The sequence below is a fragment of the Falco peregrinus genome, chromosome 4 (assembly GCF_023634155.1).
Source record: "Falco peregrinus isolate bFalPer1 chromosome 4, bFalPer1.pri, whole genome shotgun sequence".
Lineage (NCBI taxonomy): Eukaryota > Metazoa > Chordata > Aves > Falconiformes > Falconidae > Falco > Falco peregrinus.
Genome location: NC_073724.1, coordinates 65,363,882 through 65,387,500, shown reverse-complemented (window position 1 = coordinate 65,387,500; position 23,619 = coordinate 65,363,882). Strand labels below are relative to the sequence as shown.

Sequence of the window (23,619 nt, the reverse complement as noted above, 5' to 3'; positions counted from 1 at the left end):
AACTGCCAAAGATTCATAAGATGATGGTGACTTCAAAGCTTTCAAAAAAATTCCCCCTTCTCTGCTGTGGACTTCTCCTTCCTACAGAACATATTTGTTTTGTGTTTGTGAAAATGATAAATTTGTCACCTCTAGGTATTCCCAAACAGCTGTCCCATGTGGTATGTGGTGACTCCTGCTCAAGAAGCTGATCTTGGTTATTGTTTGGTTGGCTGGAATGGGACTGATCCCGTCACTTCATTTAGCATGACTTGAAAATTTGCCATTTATTGCTGCATTAGCTAGCTGTGTGCATTCGGTCTGCTACCTCACCAGTTGACTTCCACTGCTGCACCTGGTGTGCATCAGCTGTCTGCTGAGCAAGTGCTGGGGATAGTTTCTTTTGCGTTGATTCATTGTAACTTCCAAAATTTGTGGTTTAGTCACATTAGTGTTATTTAGATGAACAAGTTAAATTTTTGTAATTGATGTATTTGCTTTCTATAAGCCTGCCATGGACTTGGAAATTAACTGGGATAATGTTTTGCAAAATATGAAAACCTGAGCCGTATTGGCCCTCTGTCCCCCATCATTTCAGACTGAATTCAGTTTCAGTCTTTCTGGTCCTCTTCCCTTGTTATATTATTTTATTATATTTCTTTAATGTGGGTTCAAGAAACTTGCTCTCTCATCTCACATATTTGGTGATTCTGATATATTAACGAAAATGCAGCTTCATTGACAATTTTTGCTGCAGGTACAGAATTTTCCCTTACTGAAGGTGTACAGGGCTGGTCTGCTCGGTGCTTCTGGCAGGGCTATGTATCTATACCTACTTTGCTGTTGTCCATGGAAAGGGAAAAGGAAATGCAAAAGATCAGCACATCATATGAGAAGTGGGCTCAGTTGATAAATTGGCCTGTGCTGTGGGCAGCTGAGGTGCAGACATGTCCTGCTTCCTCCGCTTTGGCGCGTTGATGTCTGGTCCAGGGGTGGACTGGCAGGGCTTCGGAGAGAAGGTGGCATCTTCACCCTTGCGGTTGGATTTGCCACAGCTGCTCTCTCTGAGCCTTCCATGTGTGACCTGTGCATATTATCCTGTCTTTTAACTTATTTATTATGATTCGTTAAACTTACTCCAATTGGTCAAGTTCCTGTTTTTCTGCAAATATGAAAGTGCGTAGAACTGAAGATGGGTACTTGACAGGAGCGTTAGCTAGCAGTATTCACTGTAGTCCTCTCCACAGCTGAAGCTTTCCAAAAGTTTTACAGGAAGCAGAGAGTTAAAAACACATGTGAGCAGTTTGCCTGGATTGCCCCTCTTTCTCCTTGCTGCTTCATTTTTGTTATCCTTTGGAAGATCTGGATTGAATTTGCTCCTTTCTAGTCCTCTGGTGCATTGCTAGTTTTTGCTGATGGTTTATAAGCCCTTGAGTCAGTTTGAGTCATCTCACAGATTAATTACCTTAATCTCTTCCAAATGTTTCGTTGCCATATGATCTGGGGGACTGTTGGGCCAGCATCTTAAGAGGCCTTGACTGCAGCTTTAGCTTCGTGGTGGGTCTGCTTGGTGGCTTTACAGGCCAGTCAAGTCATCCCACTGTACCTCAGGCTTCCCCGCCTTTGAAAGGAGTATAGTAAACAGTGTGCTGTCTTCTGTTTTGTGCTGTGAAAATGTGTTTAAGCAAAGCAAAATTAGTGGAAAAGACCTATACAATCTGCTACCATTCTCCCCTATAACAGGAGTCTTCAGACTTGGGAACCTCTTGCATCAAATGTCCAAACCTCATTGTCTGACCTAGAAGAGCAGTGTAGTTAACAGATTGGGTTAGCAACTATTCCAACGTGAGATCTGTTCCTGTTTCTAACAGTGGTTTATTGCTTCTCTTTTCCTAAGTATTCCGTAATTTTTGTAACTCTTTATTCCCATTTCCCTCCCCCCCCTCCAAAAAAAAGTGTGGTTTATACTCCTAGCTCCCTTTAGACTAGGTCAGTTTGATTATTTTTGCATCCTGCCAAAGAAAACTGTGTTGAAATTTTATTTGGCCTGAACCTTTCTGATGCTGCAAAATGCCCCTGCTTTAAACACTGGTAACTAAAATGGCTTTATGCTGAACCACATTGCAGCCTTGGTCCAGCTACTGCGTAAGTATGTACAGAACTTTAAAATTGTCATCTGAACATTTATTTTCTGTGTAAAAGGATTGTTAATGTGTGATTAGGACAGAATCCTGTTTACTAATCTATCTTATGGCAGTTGTAGCTTTATGCCTTCCAGGTGTTCCAGGTAGAGTTAGGTGGGATGGCTTGAGCCAGTCTAGTGGCCTGCCAGCACCTGGCTGGGCTTAGCTCACCCTGTGGTTAGGTTTGCCAGTCTGCTGAGAGCTGATTTAATTTGCTCTTGTTAATTTGCTCCAGCAAAGAATAAAACACTGAATTGTTTTCTTTTGGGTTAGAGAGGTTTGTTAGCTCACTGAAGGGTCTGATGAGGGTGGGAGTCAGTGCATGGCATCAGGCAGCACTGCATGAGTGGGAGCTGGGAAGGAGCAGGAGGAGCCAAGGCTCCTGCATGTGCAGCTCTGATCTCTTGGGTAACTTCTTCCCTTGTGCAGGTTAGGATGCAGGTTAGTTCTCTGCGGTGGTCTCTCTCTGTCTTTGCAGATGCTACAGCACTACTGAGAAGGGCCCTGATACCCAGCGAATCCGCAGCAGAAACAGTAGATGCAATTTTTGCCTTGGGTTTCATCAGCTGTAAAAACTAGCGGGCAGAAACTCCTAATTTTCAGAGTTCAAATGAGTCCTTTTTTGCCACTGTCTTTGCTCCTGTACTAGTTATCTACCTCCGCTTATGTTTTGCTTACAATGTGTATTGGAGTCTGTTTGCCACTGCTCTTTCTTCTCCATTAATACCCTCCCCAATTCATCAATGTCATCTTTCTACTGTAGGTGTCTTTAAAATTCTCCATCCTCTGTCCCAACTTGATCCTTCTCCTCATCGTGACAGACATTAGGTATCCTAATCCCACCAGGTTTGCTCTATATCTGCTGAATACTCTTCTGTTGCATTCTGTGGCTGTAGTTCACTGTCTGAATCAGAGTGACCCCTCAGCTGTATATATGGAGTGGTTTGTTGTTTCCCTTTCTCCATCATTTTTTTGGCTTCTAAATTTGGGTCTTATTTTCTTGTTTCACTAAGTTTACTGGCCTGCCTGAATGTGTATGGGGGCCACTAGATCAACTCATTAGAATAACATTTATATAAAGGTTCAAGCTCTGTAATATTTCCTTGCATTGATTATTTAATGGTGTCACTTGAACTGACTGGATTGATTCCCTATGTTTAGGATTTAATGGAAAGAACGTATTTCTTCTTCATCCACTTTAAATGTCTGCACCTAGCCAAAAACTACTATAGTAACACAGCAATTGCGGAGGTCCTTTCTGCCATGTTGGTGTTGTCTGTGCCATATGGTGACTTCAGAAGAGCTCTTAAAACGGTTTTTGAATTAATAAGGACATGGACCAGTATCTTTGTGTGTAATGGCACTTCCAGACTGGGTATGTGTGTTACCTTTTTAAGTGGTTCTTTGTGTTTCACACGCAGGAAAATCAGATTTATTTGCAAGCAGGCCTGGAGTCTTGCTATATAGAGCTTGGTGTCTTTTCTTCTGGAATTCCTGCCTTCAATTACAGCTTTCTTGTTGGCACTTTGTATCATAAAAAAATTAAATTAATTAATTCTAAAGAATAAAATAAATTTAATTGACACCTTGTACATTTTAGATTACAATGCCAATTGAGGAAAATTTTGCCTCTCCAGTAGTGTTTGTCATGTGCTTGGGGAGGTTTCACTGGTATCTTTCCAGCTTTGATGGGTAGGGTGGGGCCAATTCATTGCAAAACTTTGCAGTTTTTTGTTCTCCTTCACTTGTGCCTGTTGAACTGGTAAGTAGAAGTACGCAATCTCTAATTTTTCATTCCCTTCCTTCTCAGGTGACACTTTTTTAATCAAAGTGCTGTATTAAAAATTTTTACTCCAAGCTACTTGCTGTGTAAAAAAATCTGTGGGAACAGATTAGTCAGGACAAGGAAGAGTGATGTGTAGTAAATAGTGTATCCTGCCGAAGACAGGATTGATTTTATTCTGCCCTTATGGAGGGAACTGGTGTCTTATTACCTGGCACTCTTCTTTATAGTATACTGTAGAACTAGTGATGCATTCACTAATACATAGGCTGTCTCATGCTGCCTATTTTTCCCATAGGCTTCTCAATAGTTGTCACCTTAAAGTCAGGCAATGATTGGCAGTATTTTTCCTGTGCCTCTGTTCAGCTGGAAAGTTACATTTCCATTTTTTCAGTGTGCTACGTGTTTTTTTTAATGGTCATTGATCAGCATATAAAAGTCATGCAGAATGAAAATGCAATTACCAAGAAAGATAAATAGACAGTAGCAGTGGGTTTCATCAGAAACCCAGCTAAAATGTCAAAAGGCAGGTGCGAAGAAGTGAAATAAAATTCTAGTATGGCGTGTAATGATTGACAAGTAAAACTAATGGTCCTTGAATTAAAAAAGAAAGTTCAAATTTGTGCCAGATAATGAAAAAACACAGTGAACCACTGCTGTAGCTCTGCTCCCTTTTTGGGATAGAATACTTACTGAGCAGAAACATGCTGTGTAATGTGGTGTGAAAGCTGCACAGCAACAAAATTAGCAAGCCAGTTTCTGAGGTTACTTTCCATGGATATGAAGCAGACATCTACATTCAGTGGGTGGTGCAGGCATAGCCTTCCCCTAGTACAGCAAGGGACACGTTCCTTGGTGTTCCCCTTCTGCTTACAGAGCTCCATGGGAAATCAGTTTTCCCATGCTTTTCCCAACCAGTGTTACTGCTCTGGCTTTTTCTGGCCTTTCCAGTAGCATGTCCCCACAGTCATTGGCCCATCAGTAGGATCAACCTGGGTTCCAGGTTCTAGAGCAGCTCTGGTCCCTGAAGGAAACAAAATATTTAGGCCGTGTAATTGGGGTTACCTTGTACCCCTTTGGCTTTCCAGCTTCGCAGACTCTTAAGCAAGGTGGCAGCTGCACAGGGCCAGGGAAGGCTGGAAGGACCAAAGGAAAAAATACTGATATAGCCAAGAGAGAACAATAGTAAGTGGTGAGTTGTCCCACCTGCTGTCCTCACCTTATTCCCTTCTCCAGGACCCCTGGCTGTGGCTGATAACAGTCTGATTCAACGTAAAAATTAGCATAATTCATTAAAATCTGGGTTCTGTCATGCTCTGTTTCCAATGTGGTCTTGTTTCCTTTTCCAGGAGTACAGTATTTTCCCATTGTGCAGTACTGTAGCCAGTCTACCAGCCTTACCCACAGTAGGTGATTAGCCTGTGTATTTTGAAAAGTATAAGGTTTAAATGGTTTTATCGTCTAAAGAGACATTAAAAAAACCCAGCCCTAATGTTTTATTACTTTGTGTTAACTGTTGTATGATTTATTAGCTGTAAGTATATATACTGTAATGCTTATGTGTCAAACCTGTTATTTATAAGTGTTACGGTCTTCTTTGCCCTTTATTCTTTTTTCAGATATCACAAACGTGTTTCCCTAAACATGGGTGAAACAGAGCAGAGACCAACAGCAGGATCCCGGTTAGGAGCTCAGGAAAATGCTGGGATCAGTACCTTGGAGCATGGACAGAAACCACCTATGACACCTCCAGGAAAGCTTGTCTCCATCAAAATTCAGATGCTGGATGACACGCAAGAAACTTTTGACATTCCGGTAAGGATGTGAAGGTTGGGGTGGCTGAAGATTGTTCAGGCATTTCTAAAAAAAGTGTGTTTTCAAACTAGTTCTCTTTTTATTTCAACTGTGATTCCTTGGCTAATGAATTCATGTTGTGGAGAAAATGGCTGTTATATCAGCATTAAATAGATGATGGTGCAATAGAATAACATTAAACAGTGAAGTGAACTGTAAATTATAGTTATTCTGTTACTGTTTGAATAGCTTCAGAAGAAGTGAAAGGCTTTGGTGGTATTCTTCAGATACTACATCAGTGGTTTCCTCTGCTTTCTGAACAGTCAGAATACTTTCTTGGTGCTGTTTTGCTCTTGATCCAGTAAACCATAGATCTATGCAGATTTATTTATTTTTTCTTTTCCTCTAGCAAGTCCTTAGGATAGTAACTTGAAATAATCAAGTTTTTCACTAATTGTTATGGCTCTTACAGGTACCAAGTGTTCTCACACACGTTGAGTGCAAGGAAAGAATCAAAGCACTCATCTAAAGTTTCTGTATACCTCACTGAAATTAATCTAGGTTTGTATTTGCCAAGGAAACAGAGTTATTACTGCTTTTGTGTGTGTATGATAAGAAGAACTAGTTTAAGTTAGTTTAAGACTGATTCTGTTTTACACTATCTAGCTGTTAGTAACCACTAATGATTTTAACATGCCATATTTAGGTAATTAACATGTAAGGCTGTTGAACACTGTTGCTGTTACGGATATATGCTGGAACATATATTTTTCTGAAGTCCTCAGGGTGCATTGAATAGGAAACTGGAAACCTGGGTTCAAATTTCATCTTCTGCTACTTACGTTTTATTTAGCTATGGCAACTTTGATGCCTTCATTGGCTCGGTTTTCCTTTCTGTGGAATGGAGGGTTGCCAACAAGACACATAGATCACACACACACTCTGTGACAGTGCTTATGGTCACTAAAAAAACATTACCCTTGTATTAAAGAGAAAGGAATTGTGACTAGAAAAATCCTCATTAAAAAGAATATATATATATATATATACACACCTGTTTATAAGGTTTTGTTTGTCTGGTTTGTGCATGTTACATGCACATGGTTTTTAGTTTGTTCTCTGCTGCTGTTCGTGACCCAACTACGACTGTGTGCTCAGTCTCAGATTTTGTTGTAGTAGAAAGTAAGTTCTCTTGGCAGGCAGGTATGTGTGAACTGAGCTGTCATCAAGTGAAATGCTCATGTATGCAGCAACTTGTTATGCTTTTGTGCCCTTCAGAATGCCTATCAAATATCTGTAGCAGACAGACTAAAACTAGCAGTCTTTAGGTAATCGTCGCTGTTCAAAAGTGTAGTTCTGGTATAAATTATCTAATGTTAGTGAAAGTTGTGCTGCTTATCTTATGTGGTAGAAATATCCATTTTATCCCAGAGGCAGCTTGTTTTTTCCTCTCCACAGCTGCTACTTCACCATACTTTGGAAATTACATGCACTTTGTAAGAGTTAATAATTCTGTTTAACAAACATTTAATAGGAAGCATTTTGAGATCAGGTCCCTTTCATCAAATTGTTTGGCAGCAAACATAAGTAATGTTTGGATGCAGTGCACCTATGGAGCTCCAGTTTTGCTTCTGGGAGTTTGAGAAAACTGTATTTTTTTGACCTTCAATATTAGAAGACATCAACATTACTTTTTGTTTTTAGACTTCAGCAACACCTGGAAGACCCAAGTGTTTAAACAACTCTGTTCAGAAAACATCAATATCATTATTTTCTGAGGCTTTTATTTCATAAGGAAGGCCCAGTTGGTTTTGAAGTCAGATCTTGTGGTGAAATTTGCAGGATGCTTAGATTATAAAGTCTCTTAGAGTGGATTCCCAAAGCCTTTTGTCTTTGAGGTATGCATAGTCAAATGAAATAATACACATCTTTTCAGTCTGCTCTAAAAGGCACTAATTTTTTAGACCCATCTCACAAAACTGAAAAACTTTTAATATACCTAAATTGAGATATTTACTGATGTTGGAAAACCCATGTTACCATTCATAAGCTTGCTGGTTTTAGCCAGATCGGTGCAGTATACACGGAAAAAGAAAGCAACACCATTTCAACAAAATATTTTGGGAGCAGCAAGTGTGACTATGGGCAGAGGATGTTAAACACACATGCCTAAGCACACCTGTGGGGTTGCTTTTTAGTGGAGAATTAGAGGGTTTTTTGCATTGTTGAAGGTCTAAGCTACTCTTTCCAAAACCTGAGCTGCTATAGTTATGGAAAAAACCTTCCAAACATGACACAAGTAAACGGAGAAGGTTTTGTTTCCTACAGTTTCAGGAATTTTGCTGGATGATATCTTTGTTAGCAAATGGGCAAAACTTTGAGTGGTTTTTGTGCTGCTTGTAATGCGTCTTGTAGGACGGTGTGAAGGTTAAGTCATGCCAGTTTATCAGTTGCTTGTGAAGTCTGCGTAAAACCAGAAACAGATACCGATGCTGCTACTTCCTGAATTTGGGAAGTGTGGTTGGGACTGTCCATCTGTCTGGTCTGCCTTCCTTGCTAGCTCTATTATTTCTTTCGTTACAGATTCACCACCATCGCTCCATTAGCTAAAACTGGGAAAAGATCTTATCTGTGTATTGGTTTTTCGGGGTTTGTTTTGTTGGGGACTTTTGTGGTTGTTTTTGTTTTGTTGTGTGTGTTTGGGTTTTTTTGTGTTGTGGGTTGTGTTGATTGGTTGGTGGCTGGTTGTGTGGGGGGTTTTTTTCCATTGGTTTTTTTTTTTTTTTTTCCAAATTATCTTCCAGGAGATGAGATTCAATACCCTTGCACTCAGGCAGTCCCCTGTCTCCCATCATATGCAGATGACTTGTTTTAATTAGAGCAAAATCCTTCAGATTTCTATGTCTGTCCTGTATGTAACAAAACAGGAGAAAAACATGACCTACTTCCATTCCACGCCCACCCCATGCTGCTGCTCTTTGGGCTGTTTAAAAGTGAAGTCAATCTGGTGTCATTTGACCTTCTAAAGGAGAATTGATTATTTTGGTGTTAGTGTTTTGATGCTATATAATCATACCATGTTTGGCTTGTTGTATTAGCGTCTCACAAGGCAAAAAGACAGACAAAAAAGGAGGAAATAAAGATCCATATGACTTCATATGGGTCTGTAAATAATGTTTTTTGCCAGGAAATAAACCATGAAGTGTATGGAGGGAGTTTTTATGGGAGACTTGAAAAACAGAAGTCACAATGAAACCTTTAATAAATCTTCGCAAATGCAGTATTGTAAAAGTAAAGAGTACATAAGAAAAATGTTATATCCCACTTGCTGTCAACAAACAATATTTCATTGCAGAATTTCCAACCATTCCTATATTCCAAAAAGCTAGTGAAAGCTTCAATAGATAGTTCAGGATCTTATACACACATCCAGTTAGCTGGCTGCATGAAGCTTTTCAAGCAAATACAGACGCTTGGGGGAGGCTGGGGAAAGGTAGGCACTGCTGCTTTCATTAAAAATATTGTATTACTTCCACTTTGTATTTACTGCCTTTAAAATAAAAGGAAAGTATAAAATTAATGAATTATCTTTTTGAGCACACTTTTGTCTGTTCTGCTGTGAGAAGATAAATGATGTAGAATAACCTTCCCTCTTAAGTTACTGAGCTTTTTATGACTGAATTTCTGTAGCTTTACTTTGAGTCTGCCATGAATTCGCAGATGAGAGCTGGCTTCAGCTGCAGTTGTAGATGATTAGTGCCTGAAAATCAGGCCATGACTTGAAAGTTCAGACTCATTCAGCACTTGCAGCTGTTGGTCATGGTGTTAGCTTTGTGAAGGGTTGCATGTCAGCGTGGAATAGATTTTTTGTCTCTTGCTTTTTGTTTCTAATTTCCAGTTTGGCTGTATTTACTGAAAAATTAGTTAGATATGCTAACTGAAGATTGCAGAAGTCCAAAATACAGCAGTCTATTTTAGCTAGTGTTTGGCTGAGTTATGACTACATGATAGCATGAGTAAACATGGTCACTTCTGCCAGGTAAGAGGACAACAGCTTTAGTTTAAATAACCAATGTGAAGGAAGAAGAACATTTTTTTCACCCTTATACACATAAATGATAATCATATTTATGTAGATCTTGACCATTTTGAAAGGTTGACACTTCTACTATAAGACTGCAAAATCCAACACTGCCAAATGAAAGCTGTGTATTATACAAGAGAGGGTGGAGAGGTACAGTTCAGCTTGATTTTACTCTGGTTTTTTTTCCTACCAGTCTCACCTAAGTCAGTTGGAAGAGAATGGCACTGATTCCATAAAACCATACTAAAACTTATGGATTTTCTCATTTGTTTTAATATGGTCTCCCCTGTAGATTCAAACCAGTTTTAAGTAAAAAAGAAATACATTTTTTTAAGGAACAGTAAATATAGCTGATGGCTGCATCCACTGCAGATCATTCCAGGAAAGAAAACTCTTTAATGTTTAGTGTCTATGCCATTTATATTAATATATTTACTTTTATAGTTGTTTCAGTGCCAGAAGTAATCTTCTTTTAAACTGCTTCTAAGCAGAAAAAGTCAGTGTTGTTTCTTTCTAAGTAATGGTGAAGATATGACTGATTCTCATCTTATACTGCTGGGATGATTTGGTGACTCAGACCAGGTTTGACCCTGACTGATGCGATGCTTATGACTGATCATATCCTACTCTTTGGGTGAATGATGCTGATGTGACTGGAATGATACAACTGACACCAAATAGAAAGTCAGAGTTGTTTCTTTCCCATTAGCATCAAAGGTGAGATCAAAGTATATCGCAGGAGGTAAGGATTCTTCTTTCTGTTAGGATCCAGTCATTTTAATTAAAACCAAACCAAAGCCCTCTTTATTGTGTCTGGAAGAAAATAGTTGCTTCCTTTTTGTGGCTGCCTTTTGGAAAGACCAAAACATACTTGCCTGTCAGATTACTCAAGTTTATTAAACATCTGTTTTGTGTCTTATGTAAACTTTCTTTTTGTGAATGTGTTCAAGCTTTGTGAAATATGCAGGGTTGAAAAATGTCATCTGCTTTGAGGGATTAACATCAGGTTTCTTAAGCAACGGGAGTCTCTTAATAGAAAGCAGAGTGAAGGTATAATCCTTAGTAAACATCAGCTGTAAACATTTCATTTCTATTTGCTTTTCTGTCAGAAGAGAAAGGCTTCCTCACCTTTAGGTTGTTTGAGAATAAAGACCAAATGGTCTTGGCCGACAACTATTTATCTTCCACAGGAGTTCAGATGTAGTAGCTTGGCAGGGAATTCTTGTGCATCAGGAACCAAATTTTCAGAGGGAAGGACTTCATATGCCTCAAGTCCCAAATTTTCAAAGAGAAAGACTTCATAATCGTACTGGGGCTCTGTTTCTTAAGGCTGATGTTCTGGGTGGGTTTTTTTTGTTTGGCTGGTTTTGTTTGTTTGTGCAGCCATATAGTGGTGTTTATATTCCCTTTGTGAGGAAAATGCCTTCTGTTAAGTGTGCTCCCCACCAAATTCAAGCCAGTGTAATTGTGCCAGAAAAATCTTAATATTAGAAAGTCTCGATCCTTAACAACAGAGATTATGTGTACTTTGTTATAAATCTGCACAAGCATTGTTACTCTATTAAATTTGAAATTTCAGCCACCGTTTTATAAATATTTAAATTATTTTCTGTAACATTTATAAGTTACAGTATTTGCTTTGTCCTGGGTATTTACCCCTCTCCTCAATATGCATGTTATATCCAGTGAGTAAAACAATTTTATAAAAAGAGCATTAGACAGTAAGGCAATGCAGAAACATGAAACAGTGTTTTATGCTTTCTTAGCCAGCTTCAACTTCAATTCAATATGAATTGCATTTTTTTCTAGCTTAGGAAGTGAACAGCAGGTCAAATGTCAGTTATTCATCAGTCTGAGACTTTCTTTTCTTCTCATGCCTGAAATTATTTGGACATCATTGTCAGACTATTTCAAATGAATATCAAGCATTTAAATATTCACTAATTGTCACACCAACTCTGCTGGATCCTCTGAAATTACAAGAAGAAAAGCTCTTTTTTTTGTGTATATATAATTCTGAAACATGTCAGTTGCATTTTTCTCAGCAGAAGATTATTAGTGGATACCCAGCAAACTATGATTTTTGTTGACAAATGATTAGAATGTCCTTGTTGAAAGACAGGGAGTTTTAGTGACTTGCATTAATAATTTATGTGCTTTTAAAAGTGGAAAAGAAGAATCCACAAGCAAACTTCTGTAACCTGAGACAGCAGGCTGTTTAAGCTGCTGATTTCTTTGTTATGATATTCTGTAGAATGAACAGTATGAGTGGGAAAATAATTTTAAGTGTCAACAGATCCAGTCCATTTTCAGACTGGATTGATGTATTTGAAGATAACTGGGAAATGAATGTAATTTTCTTTAATGAATTAGCCTAACTTGTAATCAGGGAAGGCTTCTCAAATAATGCCTTTTCACCTCTTTTGGTTCAGCTGACTGACCAAGTCATGCACCAGCGCGTGAGCCAGCACAAAGTGGAGGACAGAGCTGGCACAGGGAAGGGCAACTGTGGATGAAGAGGCAGTGCATGAACGCTTCTGAACACTGCTGCCCTGACTGAAGGGGTCAGTGAAATCATGCTGTTAATTTTGGTACCCATGTCTGTGCCTGTAAGTTGGTTTGCACAGTACTGATGAGGCTGGATCGATGCTTTGTGAGGGGAGCATGGGCTCCCTCCCCAGCTACGAGGTGTTCCCCTGGGCCACCCTGTTTGGAGGTGGCAGCTATCCAAGGAACAGTGGGAAGTATTTGCCATCTCTCTGCTTCAAAGTGTGCATGTATGGGTGAGTGGGTAGCTAGTGGCAGAAGTGGAGGCAGATTCTTCTAGGACTACATTTTCCTTTTTCAGGGGCAATCGGAGGGATGTGCTGCCTCTGGTCAGAGGAAGGAGGGGAGTGGAACTGCCTGTTGTGTGTTTCCTTCCTTCCCCCTGAGACTGAGGTTCGTCTCTTCCAGCTTTAAAGATTTTAAAAGTAGATGTCAAAGCCTCAGGTAATCACTCCTTCCTTCATATTTAGGGTGAAAACATGGTACCTTCAACAGGCTGTTCATCATGCCTGTCTCAAACATGTATTTTAGGATGAGATTAATTGTTCTCTGGATGTGCTTGTATGTCCCTATAAGGGGAGCATAGGGCAATAGCTTTGACTTCATTTATCATCTAGGCACCTAACTTGTTCCACAGAAATTCCTTTGTTTCCTTTTAGTTCCCAAACATGCCAAAATGATATGTGAGTATTCTCTGCACCCCAGAGCTGGCCGGCAATGCTGTCTAGCTTGAATGTGCTGGGGTGGGTGAACTATACCTCCCTTAGTGCTGCTTTTCTCTCCTAATTTGAACAAAGAAGTTACACAATAAACTGCACTGTAGAGGAACATAGCTTTGATTTGTGCTGCAGTGGCGCACATGCATGCCGTGATTTATGTAAGCCCATTCTTTGTCAGCACAAGGTGGTCAGGCTAAAGTTACTTTCCTTAAGCTGTGTATGAAAAACGGTTGTCTTTGCTTCTGGCCATATGCTCTGGATGGGATAAATGAGCAGGATAAGCTTCTGGGAGAAAATAGCTGCCTTCTTCCTCCTCCTGAATTAAATAAGTGTGTGTTGTCCATAGCTAAAGAAATGCAGCATAAGTGTGATGCTTGGCCAAGAACACAATCTCATGTTAGACTTCAGGCATTTCACAGTACCTCCAGCTTAGTCCTGCACCGAGCAAAAGATCAGAAAACTTGGGCTCATATGTAAAGTACTGCTGGTATGTGATTGTATCACAGAGCATGATAAATGGCCATTCAAAGCACTGTGAGCACTGTGAATTTCAGAAAGTTAAACTGCAAGTAAAAGTGTATATCCCTGTAACTTGTTCTCTCACCTGTTTGAAAGATGAAGGAATGAAGGAACTTTTATCGTGGAAACCCTGTGCAGTTGCTTTCCTCCATTATTTTTAGCAGAATAGAAAGCTATCCATGTAAACAAAGGCTTAAGCACTGCAGAATAAAAGAACAGCAGTATGTCATAAACTGTCCGTTCATTTCCCTTTCAGTTCATTCTCAGCTGAATACTGTCATGTGTTAACGATTTTTGTCTGGTGATAACACAACCTGTTCAAATGCCTCTCTCCAGGTTTATTTGCTTACTATGGATTCCTTGCTCTGCGTCCAACCCTGCTTTGCCTTTTCGCTTGGGACATTAATTTTCTCATTTTGCACTGGGATCCATCACTGTATGTTTATTAGAGGTTATCGCCTGTGCTTTTTCTTTCCTCATACCTTAAGTCTGCCACAAGCCCTCTCTTCCTCCCTGCTTCTGCGGGATGCCTGGGTTGCTCAGCGGGTGGAGCCGCAGCCTTAGCACTTACTGGGTGTGGTGGTCCCACCCACTTTGCTGCACTGGTGAGGATGCTTGTCTGACTCTGCTTGTGATCAACAGCGCAGAGTCCAGCTGGAGCCTGTAGCCAGGGGTGTTCCCCAGGGGTCACTGCTGGGTCCAGTCCTGTTCAACATACTCATCAGTGACCTGGATGAAGGGACAGAGTGTGCCCTCAGCAAGTCTGCTGATGATACAAAGCCGGGAGCAGCGGCTGATACCCCAGAAGGCTGCACTGCCGTTCAGAGAGACCTGGACAGGCTGGAGAGCTGGGCAGAGAGGAACCCAATGAAGTTCCACAAAGGCCAGTGTAAGGTCCTGCCCGTGGGGAGGAACATCCCGTTACACCCCGTATAGGCTGGGGGCTGACCTGCTGGAAGGCAGCTCTGTGGAGACGGACCTGGGAGTTCCGGTAGACAGCAAGTTGCCCCTGGGCCAGCAGTGTGTCCTGGCGGCCAAGAAGGCCAGTGGTACCCTGGGGTGCATTAGGAGGACCTGTGGCCAGCAGCTTGAGGGAGGTGATCTTCCTCCTCTACTCTGCCCTAGTGAGGCCCCATCTGGAGTGCCGTGTCCCATTCTGGGCTCCCCAGTTCAAGAGAAACGGGGAACTGCTGGAGAGGGTCCAGTGGAAGGCTACAAAGATGATTAGGAGACTGGAGCATCTGAGAGCCAGGCCTATTTAGCCTGGAGAAGAGAAGACTGAGAGGGCATCTCATCAATGTCTACAAATGCCTTAAGGGCAAGTGTCAGGAGGATGGGGCCAGGCTCCTCTCAGTGGTGCCCAGTGCCAGGACAAGGGACAATGGGCACAAACTGCAGCACAGGAAGCTCCATCTGAATATGAGGAAGAACTTCTTTACCTTGAGGGTGACAGAGCCCTGGCACAGGCTGCCCAGGGAGGCTGTGGAGTCTCCTTCTCTGGAGACATTCAGAAACCACCTGGATGCGATTCTGTGCAACCTGCTGTAGGTGAGCTTGCTTTAGCAGGGGGTTGGGCTAGATGATCTCCAGAGGTCACTTCCAACCTGACTGTTCTGTGACTCTGTGGTAAGGCAGCCCAGTGGGGCAACTTTGCATAAAATGTTTTGGTTTTCACCAGTTTAGCTACAGCCATGAGGTTGCTACAAAATTGGGTAGATGCTGATGTGGGTGCAACAGAGGGAAGGGAAGGGATAGAACCATGTTAGCAGTGGTTCAGACTTGGGTAAAGCTGCTGTGGAAGTACAAAGCTGCAGAGGTGGGAGAGAGAGTAAATGTTAGGAACTCCTCCAATCCTTAAAATGCTTAAGAATATGACTTTATATTGGTTCATATTTTAGCACTTTGTTGGTTTTCTTGTTGGTTCTCTTTTTTTTCTTCCTTGCTTGGCACTAGAAATTGCAACCTTACATTGCTTATTCTCCTTGCTTTCTGCCTCTCCACAGCTCCTTTGCAACTGCTGGTTCACTTCCTTGCTGTTGGTATTCTCCAAACAAGGGACAACAGTACAGAAAGATGCAGGAGTCCTGGATGTATCTCCTAGGTCTTCACCCAACCTCATTTTCATGATGATCTCGTTCCTCAGCACAATACGAGGTCTTTGTATTACAAGTCATATGTTGTGCTGTGTGTAGGGAGAAAGTGCTCATCGCTTTTAAAGGCTGTATCTGCACTGCAGAACTAGGGATGCTTTCTGCAATGGCATAGTCAAATTCTCATCTGTACCCAAACTGTGCAAGTGGGATGTTCTATCCAAGTTTTACCTAAGTTAATTTGTGGTTTTAAAGTGAAATTTGACCAGCTTAAAAGAAACTAAAAAACTTGCAACTAGGATGAAGTGATTAAAGCATTATGTCTTTGTGTAATCTTGGTATAAAGATGGCTGCTTTTAAACCAATTCCCAGGTTTAAAAGCCTTCAGAAAGACTTAGTAATAGGCTGGTTACCTGTAAACTTGTTTCCACCTCTCCAGCGAAGTGCCTTGACAAGGCTGTGATTACAATATACACACACAATTAAATGTTGCCTTTGCATGTCAACGCATAAATCACGTAAAATGCATGGCTGAAAATGTCTGCCAAAGCCCTTGTACATATTTTAATAAGGTTAGTGTGTTAAAATCATTCTTGGGTAAATATGTTGAGTTTTGAATAAAGTGTGATGCATGAGGCACACATCCAGCACCAGGTAACTCAGTGAATACAAACAGCAATAGCAGAAGTAGTTTACAGTATCTGCTTTTCTTATCCCCATTTGCAAAAAGGAGGCTTTGACTGATAGAAATTGCACAAACATAACACTGCCAGAATATAAATAGCGAACGGTGAGTTATGACTTGGTGCCAATTCGCTTTTTGATGGCCTGTTGGCAGATGCAAATATTCATGCAGTGCACAGCAGCAGGCAGTTTTCTGTTCATTTCTTTCTGCTACCTTCTCCCCTGGTTTTCTGATTGAACTTGGAGTCCTTTCTTTTATTTTTTCTTCAGTTTGCCTCGCTGTTATAATTCTGGTCCTGTTCTCATGCCATAACATCTTTATATGGTTCTTGCTGAATTTATTTGTAATAATGTCCACTTAGTAGATCGTGGACATTATATGTGTGTAGATGTTGCTTCCTATTCAGACGCTAGTTCTTCATTCATAAAGGGGTACATTTTTTGCTCTTTAGTGACTCTTCACATTTCATTGCTTCATTATGTGGTGCAGATGCTCAGTTCTGTTCCCATCTGTCATCTCACCCCCATCTAATTTCTCCGTTTTGTCCTTTCTTAGAAAACATCCATCTTTGTAGCCTCTGTATGGACAAGTTATGTAGCTCCTTGAAATACTTTATAACAGAGATCTCTTTCTGATCTTTCAAGGAGCACATCTGGGCAGAGCAGCTGATACTGGATCTGTAGTGTCTGTTTGGGGAACACCTTCCCTTTCTGATTACTGGCAGAGATAAGCCAGATCCTCAACCACTGTGCATTGTCTTAGGTTGACTAGAGTGACTGGAAATAAGCTGGGTTACATTATGTGATGATGTGATCCAGGGGTCTCCTCTGAGAGCACTGTCTATTGAAGTTAATCTCAGATACCACAGTTTCGGTGACCAGAATTGAAATAAAAGGGGTTTTACAGAATTAAGTAAGTTAATACATGTAAACTGATGTGACAGATAATGCTTTGTCAAACCTTATCTAAAAAGGCATCTTACAGGAATTATAAAAGTACCTTATCAAGTAGTTTCTAGTGTTGGATTCACAAATAAATGTAAGCCCGGTGTTTTATGCGCTTAAATGTTCCAGAGTAATTCAGAAACACCTCTGCACTTGGGGACAAACACCGGTGGCTGGCAAAACAAAACACTTTTCACAGAAGCACTTGAATACTCACTCATAGTGTGATATAGATTGGAAGGGACCTCTGGATTTGGTTTGGCCCAACTCTTTGCTCAGGGCAGGACTAGCAGTGAGCAGGTTGCTCAAGGTTGCAAAGAAACACTAACTGTAAGGATTCAGGACTGTTGTGTTTTAGGATCTTTTTTCTTTGAGAGCCTTAGTTGAAGTTCAGTTACCAGTTGAAAATCTGTCACTTTTAAACCTGCAACTGGCAACTTGGACGTAGAAGGCTTCAGGTTTCTATGTGGCAGATGTGGATTTGCAGCCGTATATATGGGCTTATAAAAGAAATAAGGCAGTATTCTTTTTATAAGAGACATGTCATAAGCTTGCTTATGTTCTGGAGTTCTTCATACACTTCAGATTTTCTTCTTAGACTTTGACATGAAGTCAAAAACTAACTTTGGGTATGTGTGCTTTGAAAGACTATGGAAAATTCTAAAAATAAAATTCAAGTGGAAAGCAGATGCTTCAGATGGCTGATTGTGTCACAACATGTTCAATTCCACGATGTTAGCAGTCTCAGGAAGAGCAAGGTAGAAATACCAAGCTGCAGGAGAGCAGGCTTTGTGAACAGGGGAATCTTTCGTAACTGCAGCTGCTTAAAAGAAGTCAACAGCCCCCCCTGAAAATCTTGTGAAAACCTTCTAGATTTACACCAGCTGTGGAAGAAATAAGTTTTCAGACTTTTTTCTATGAAGTCCAACTGGATTGCTGCTCTTAGAGAAATAGAACTAGGAGCAAGTTTGTTTCACAAACATAAGCTGAGTCTAGCTGTCACCATTGCTTTTAGTACCTGTTCCAGGAAAAAAGTAACTTTGAACAGATAGACGCCTTTCAGTGGAAAGGTCGCTTGTCTGCAGAGCATTTCAGATCTGTACCGCTTACTTTTCATTAGAGGGAAGATCGCATATGCACAACTTAGCCAGGAGAAGTGACAAAAGGTTACTGAGGAAACGGTTCAGCATTTTCTTGGGCTGAGGGAACAAATCTTTGAGGGGTCAGTTAACACTGTTGTTGCTAGTTGCATGGAAATGACTGATTTCCCATATAGGTGTAGCTGTGAAGTAAATTGATTGTATGCATTTTGGATTTGCTGGGGTTTTTTCACTCTTTGAGCTTCTGCTATTTAGGATTCTGTGGGGGAAGAAAAAAAACGTAACTCAAGTCCTCAGCTTCTGTGGTAATATTTTACTGAGAGTTAAACTGAAAGTTAACTACTGCAGCACTCTCAGAATTAATTCAATAGTCACTGCCTGTTGAATAATTACTTGAAAATTGAACTTGTTAACCTGACAATAAAGTAGCATGAAAGGATTAGATAACTAAAAAAAAAAAAAAAATTAACACAAATTAATATTTTTTAATCTGTTGATAGCTTAGGATTGACTTTTAAATTTTCTATTTCAAATTAGCAAGATGTTTTAAGAGATGTTCATTTGACAGGAGCTGCCTGGCTAATTTGACTGTGAGTTACAATTATTCCTGAAGGTAAATGACTTGTCCTCTGCTGCAGACATCTTAGCACCACTCACAGGTAATTCATTTGTCCTTCTTAGCCATCACATCCTCACACTGATATTTCCCAGGTGATCAGATGTTACCAATTACTTCTGTTTTCATCTGGGGCATTTGAAGGCCCTTGGAAGGCTGTCTAGTCATGGTGCGAATTCCTTTGAAAAGGTCATGCATGTGAAAGGCAATACCATGTCAATAAACTTAGTTCTTGTAGAAATGGTCCATGGATTTGTGGGTGCTTGTTGCCATGGGCTGAAAACTACTGCACTAAGGCATGAAGTTCTTGGGTACGTATATAGCCCTCTTACTCCAGCATATAAGCTATTTTTAATTTTTCTTCATCTGTCATGATTGTACATAATATTCTGGCCCTGTAGCAACAAGTGGAACCCTCATTGTACAGGGAATGCCTTTGCTTTAGCTTTCAGGCTTCAGTCCAGGAGTGGGTTTCTTTTGCATTCCTATGCTGGTAGCTGAGGGGACCAGAGAGTGAGCTGGAGTACTAGGTCCATGATTTTCCACACTCTGTGTTCACTGGGTTTCTGGCTGTGTTTTAGGCTGTTCCAAGGAGATCTCTCTGAGGTAATTCTAGCTTTGAGTAAGGACTCACCCTGACCTGCAATTCAGTACTTGCATTTCTAGTCTTTGGGGTAGGGGTTGCTCCCTCATCCTCTTCTACTTACAGCTATAAGGATAGCCCTGAGGTACAGCTGAGGATGTGGCAACTCTTCCAGCATGCCAGATACTAAGCTTGTTGCCTTCATTTTCTTTTTACATTGTTTCTGTGTACCCTGACCCTTTCTGATGAAACCATTTCATGGAAACTGAAATGCTCTCCTTGAGTAAGGCTGGCAGTCCTTCAGGCTTAACATTTTGTCTCCCACTCTGGCACATGAGTTGTCCCCTCTGCCTTTCTCTTGTTATTCCCCAGCATCCAAAGTCCCTTTTGAACCTGCTGATGCCTCCTACCTCCACAATCTTCTGTGGCAGAAAGTTCTAGCGGTTTGCTGCTGCTTATGTAAAGAAACTTCTCCTTTTACCTCCTCTAAACTGATGTATTATTTTAATCAACTGTTCCCCTAATCTCTGCTCTGTAAGGTTTGAGCTATTCTATTTAAATTGCATCACAAAAATGGGCCTATTATTATTATTGGGGATGATTACATTTTAGTGAAGAATAAGCTCTTTGGTTATTGACTGACTAGCAGAGTAGTAGGTGAAGAAGATGACAGATCATATGCAGGCAAGAGAGTGGTAGGAAAAGGGGCATACAAAGATGCAGATGTATAAGAAGGCACATTAAGAGAAGTGGGAAGGAATTGTTTGGGACTTGTATAAATCTCTAACTTTCCTAAAATATTTTTTTTTGGGGGGGGGGGCTGTATTTGCAGTGCTGGTGGTCTGATGCATTCATGTTTTAAACATGACAGCATGACACAGTCACATAAAGGAAGAGCACTAGAAAATAACAGCGACTGCACAGTGCAGTCAGTGTTGGAATTGGAAGCAGAATCCCTCACTCGCCTGTCTGTTTAATTGCCTCCTATCAGATGCTTACACATAGCAGAGAGTTAATGATGTAGCTCTTAAAAATTATTGCAAATTGGGAGTCTGTTACGTTAATATGATTAATTTAAACTAAAAGCTGTAGCTAAGATACTGCTAAGGCACAGTTGAGTATAGAGCTGTAAAGTTGTATGTGCAGCCATAGCATAACTGCCTGTTCCTTTCTCTCCATGTTCTGTAATGGCAGAAGGGGTCTGATCTGTTAATTTTATTTTTGGCAGTATCAATATAGGTGTTGGGAGAATGGTCATTTAAGTAATATATTGAATCCAGATTACAGTGGTCTAAAATATATTTGGGTGAAGAACATACCTTCAATAAAAATACCCAAAATAACCAAATCAGTACAGGATGTTGCAGATACCCCAAAACAATGGACACTTGTCTTCAAAAAAAAACCTTAAGTGTTAAACTTAACAGTAAGATGGTGCAAATCAGCTTATGCCAGTTCCATACTTTTAAACATTGCAAGCTGCAGCAAATTAAAAAGAAACCCAGGCTTCTGAAAACACAAATGATAGAGAAAAGAATGATTTGGGTTTATTTTGATTTTTGAACCTGTTTTTCTGAGAGGCAGTTTAAGTTTTGAGTTCTCAGAATGTAGAAGGACTGGGGGATTTTGATCCCCTCCAGAAAATGCCTGCCCCAGCTGCTTGAGGGATTTCAGCTCTAACTTGGCTTCACATCTGCTCATTGCCTCTCTCTGCTGCCCCCATCTTCACACCAGAGCAGGAGCCCTGTGCCTCTCTGGGCCCCTTTTGCACATTCCAGGGCTCAGCTGCTCATTTATTAGGCTCCTGCCCCTATTTCAGCCTGTTGCCAGCTGTCCTGGGAGGAGCTGCTCTAGGATGCTGAGTATTGCTTGCTGTGTGAGTGCTGACCCTTGGGGAGGAGAGGAAGGATGGTGCAGTCTGGCTCCTGTAGGGCAGGGTCTTCTCTGGAAGGGCAGGGAAGTAGGCAAAATCAGTTGGAGCAAGTTTCCCAGCATCTGTCTGAAAAGACCAACAAGGTAATTCCATATTACCAGAAATGTAGGCTTCCTGCTGCCATGGCAACAGAAGTTCCAGTCCTGACTGATACAGTGATTCATGGAGAAAATAAGGTAAGAATTGGCAAGGCTAGTCCTGCTGCTGCTTCTACGCTTTCATTTTCAGTTTCTGGTGATGCAGTGTTTGAGAGAGATATATTGAAAGGGAATGTTCATGTTTAGAACAATTGGAAATGTTTGGTTTTCTTGCATTCTTATTTAAGAGAGTAGAAACATTTTCATCCTTGGTACAAGAAAGCTTTTATTGAGCCAAGCTTGAGCTAAGTATGATGAGAAGTCAATAAAATTTGTAAGTAGCTTGAAGGTTTTCCAAGTTTGCATGAACTTTTGTCCGGTGAGCCTTTGTCCTGGAGAGAAAATGTTTAGCTTGAAGGTTAAGATGAATTAGGTGACTTCTGATTATCCAAAGAATGAAGGCTGTGTTCATACCCTCATTCCTGTTCCTTTGCATATGGTTCTTTCATCCATTCAGTTTCTGCTAGTCAAGGAGGAGGACTGTTTGAAGAAGGCACTATAGAGCACTCTGTCTCTCATCCAGCAACAGCTGAATACTTTATGGAAGTATATTAAGTCCTTGACAGGAGAAGGTAGCCAGCTGGCTGCTGCAGCAGGATGTTCTTGTTCTCCCTCACAGCCGAAAAGGAGGAGTTGGCAGAGAGCCTGCTGAGCTTGCTGGGGAGGAGGGAAGGCACAGACTCTTGCAGTATTTTAACTAGGTGGGCTGTTAACCAAAAAAATGCAGCAGAAAGCACACATTTCAAGTCTGTCCAGGCCACCAAATGGAAAGCAGTAAAGGGCTGACTTTAATATGAATAATTGCCACCCAAGAGCCTCCATGGTTTGGGGTAGCTTAAGAATCTGCTTACTTAAAGGTTGCAAACAAGTGAAGTAACTACACTAGTATTTGTCCTGCTTGAAACGGCATGCAGAGTGGTGGTGTCTTGCTGATTAAAACAGTGATGTGACAGTTCTGCAAAATCTGGAGTTTGGAGATTATTTGATGGCACTTTCTTGTTCTAATGAGTACAGTTCAACTCAAGATGTCAATGTGGGGTAACCAAGAAAGATAACTGAAAAGAATTCACATTATAATTGGAAAGTTCAGAAAAGAGAGAGCACTAGAACAGTGCTCACCATTTCGTTATGCTGAGTTTTGAAAACAACACAAGGTACTATCCAGTTGATCATCCATTTCCAAAAAGCAAGCAGGTGAAAACAGCTTTAAGGCACAACTAATTAACACAGAAATAGGTATGTATTTTGGAGGTGGATGACCAGATGTGCTGAGGTACAAGTATTTGAAACAAACCAAGCCTCAGGTCATTAATTTACACTCTGTTATTACCTGTACACTTCCTTGAGTGAACTCACCCAAGGAACACTGTGTGGATGCTCCACTGACTGATAAATGAAACTGTCAATTTAAGCACTGTAGGTGGTGGTCCCAGGAGATATTTTCAGTAATGTAATGAACGAATCTTACTGGCTTATGTAAAACCCAGATCTGGTTTGTCCCTTGAGTCTATGTAGATGCTGTTCAGTGATCATCACTGTATTTTGTAACAGACCTTCTCCCAGGCTTTTCATGGGTACTGAAGATAAAGATGATATTAACAGTAAGTGCTGAGGCCTGTACATATTTTTGGTGATGGAGTTTTGTGTACTCAAAAGGTATTTGAACAGACATCTCATAGAGGTTCAACCATTACAAAGATGCATTCAGAAAATACAGTTCTTTGAACACATTGTCATCTTCATAAACGGTGACCTGGGTTTTGCACATGGAGGCTTAGTATGACTAAATATCCATGTGGACTGGACTGGCCTTTCAAAAGGCAAGAAATACAGTTCTGAATTGCTTTCCCTTAATCTTCTTTTGATTGACCTCTTGGGTGGAGTTGGGAAAAAGCTTGAATGCTGCTATCGGTTTGCTCTCCC

The 23,619-nt window shown here is 40.8% G+C and overlaps 1 protein-coding gene across 5 annotated transcripts in view; it reads left to right on the top strand.

The window, feature by feature from the left end:
- The window catches only part of FARP1 (FERM, ARH/RhoGEF and pleckstrin domain protein 1), a 213,156-nt gene that overhangs the window by 37,439 nt on the left and 152,098 nt on the right, over window positions 1-23,619 (top strand). For all 5 annotated transcript variants that reach the window (XM_055803175.1, XM_055803174.1, XM_027788353.2 and 2 more), the window contains one exon: window positions 5,565-5,760. In XM_055803175.1, coding sequence (XP_055659150.1) covers window positions 5,590-5,760 — 171 coding nt within the window. In that variant the 5' untranslated portion in view covers window positions 5,565-5,589. Of the gene's footprint in view, window positions 1-5,564; window positions 5,761-23,619 lie in introns of those variants that run through there.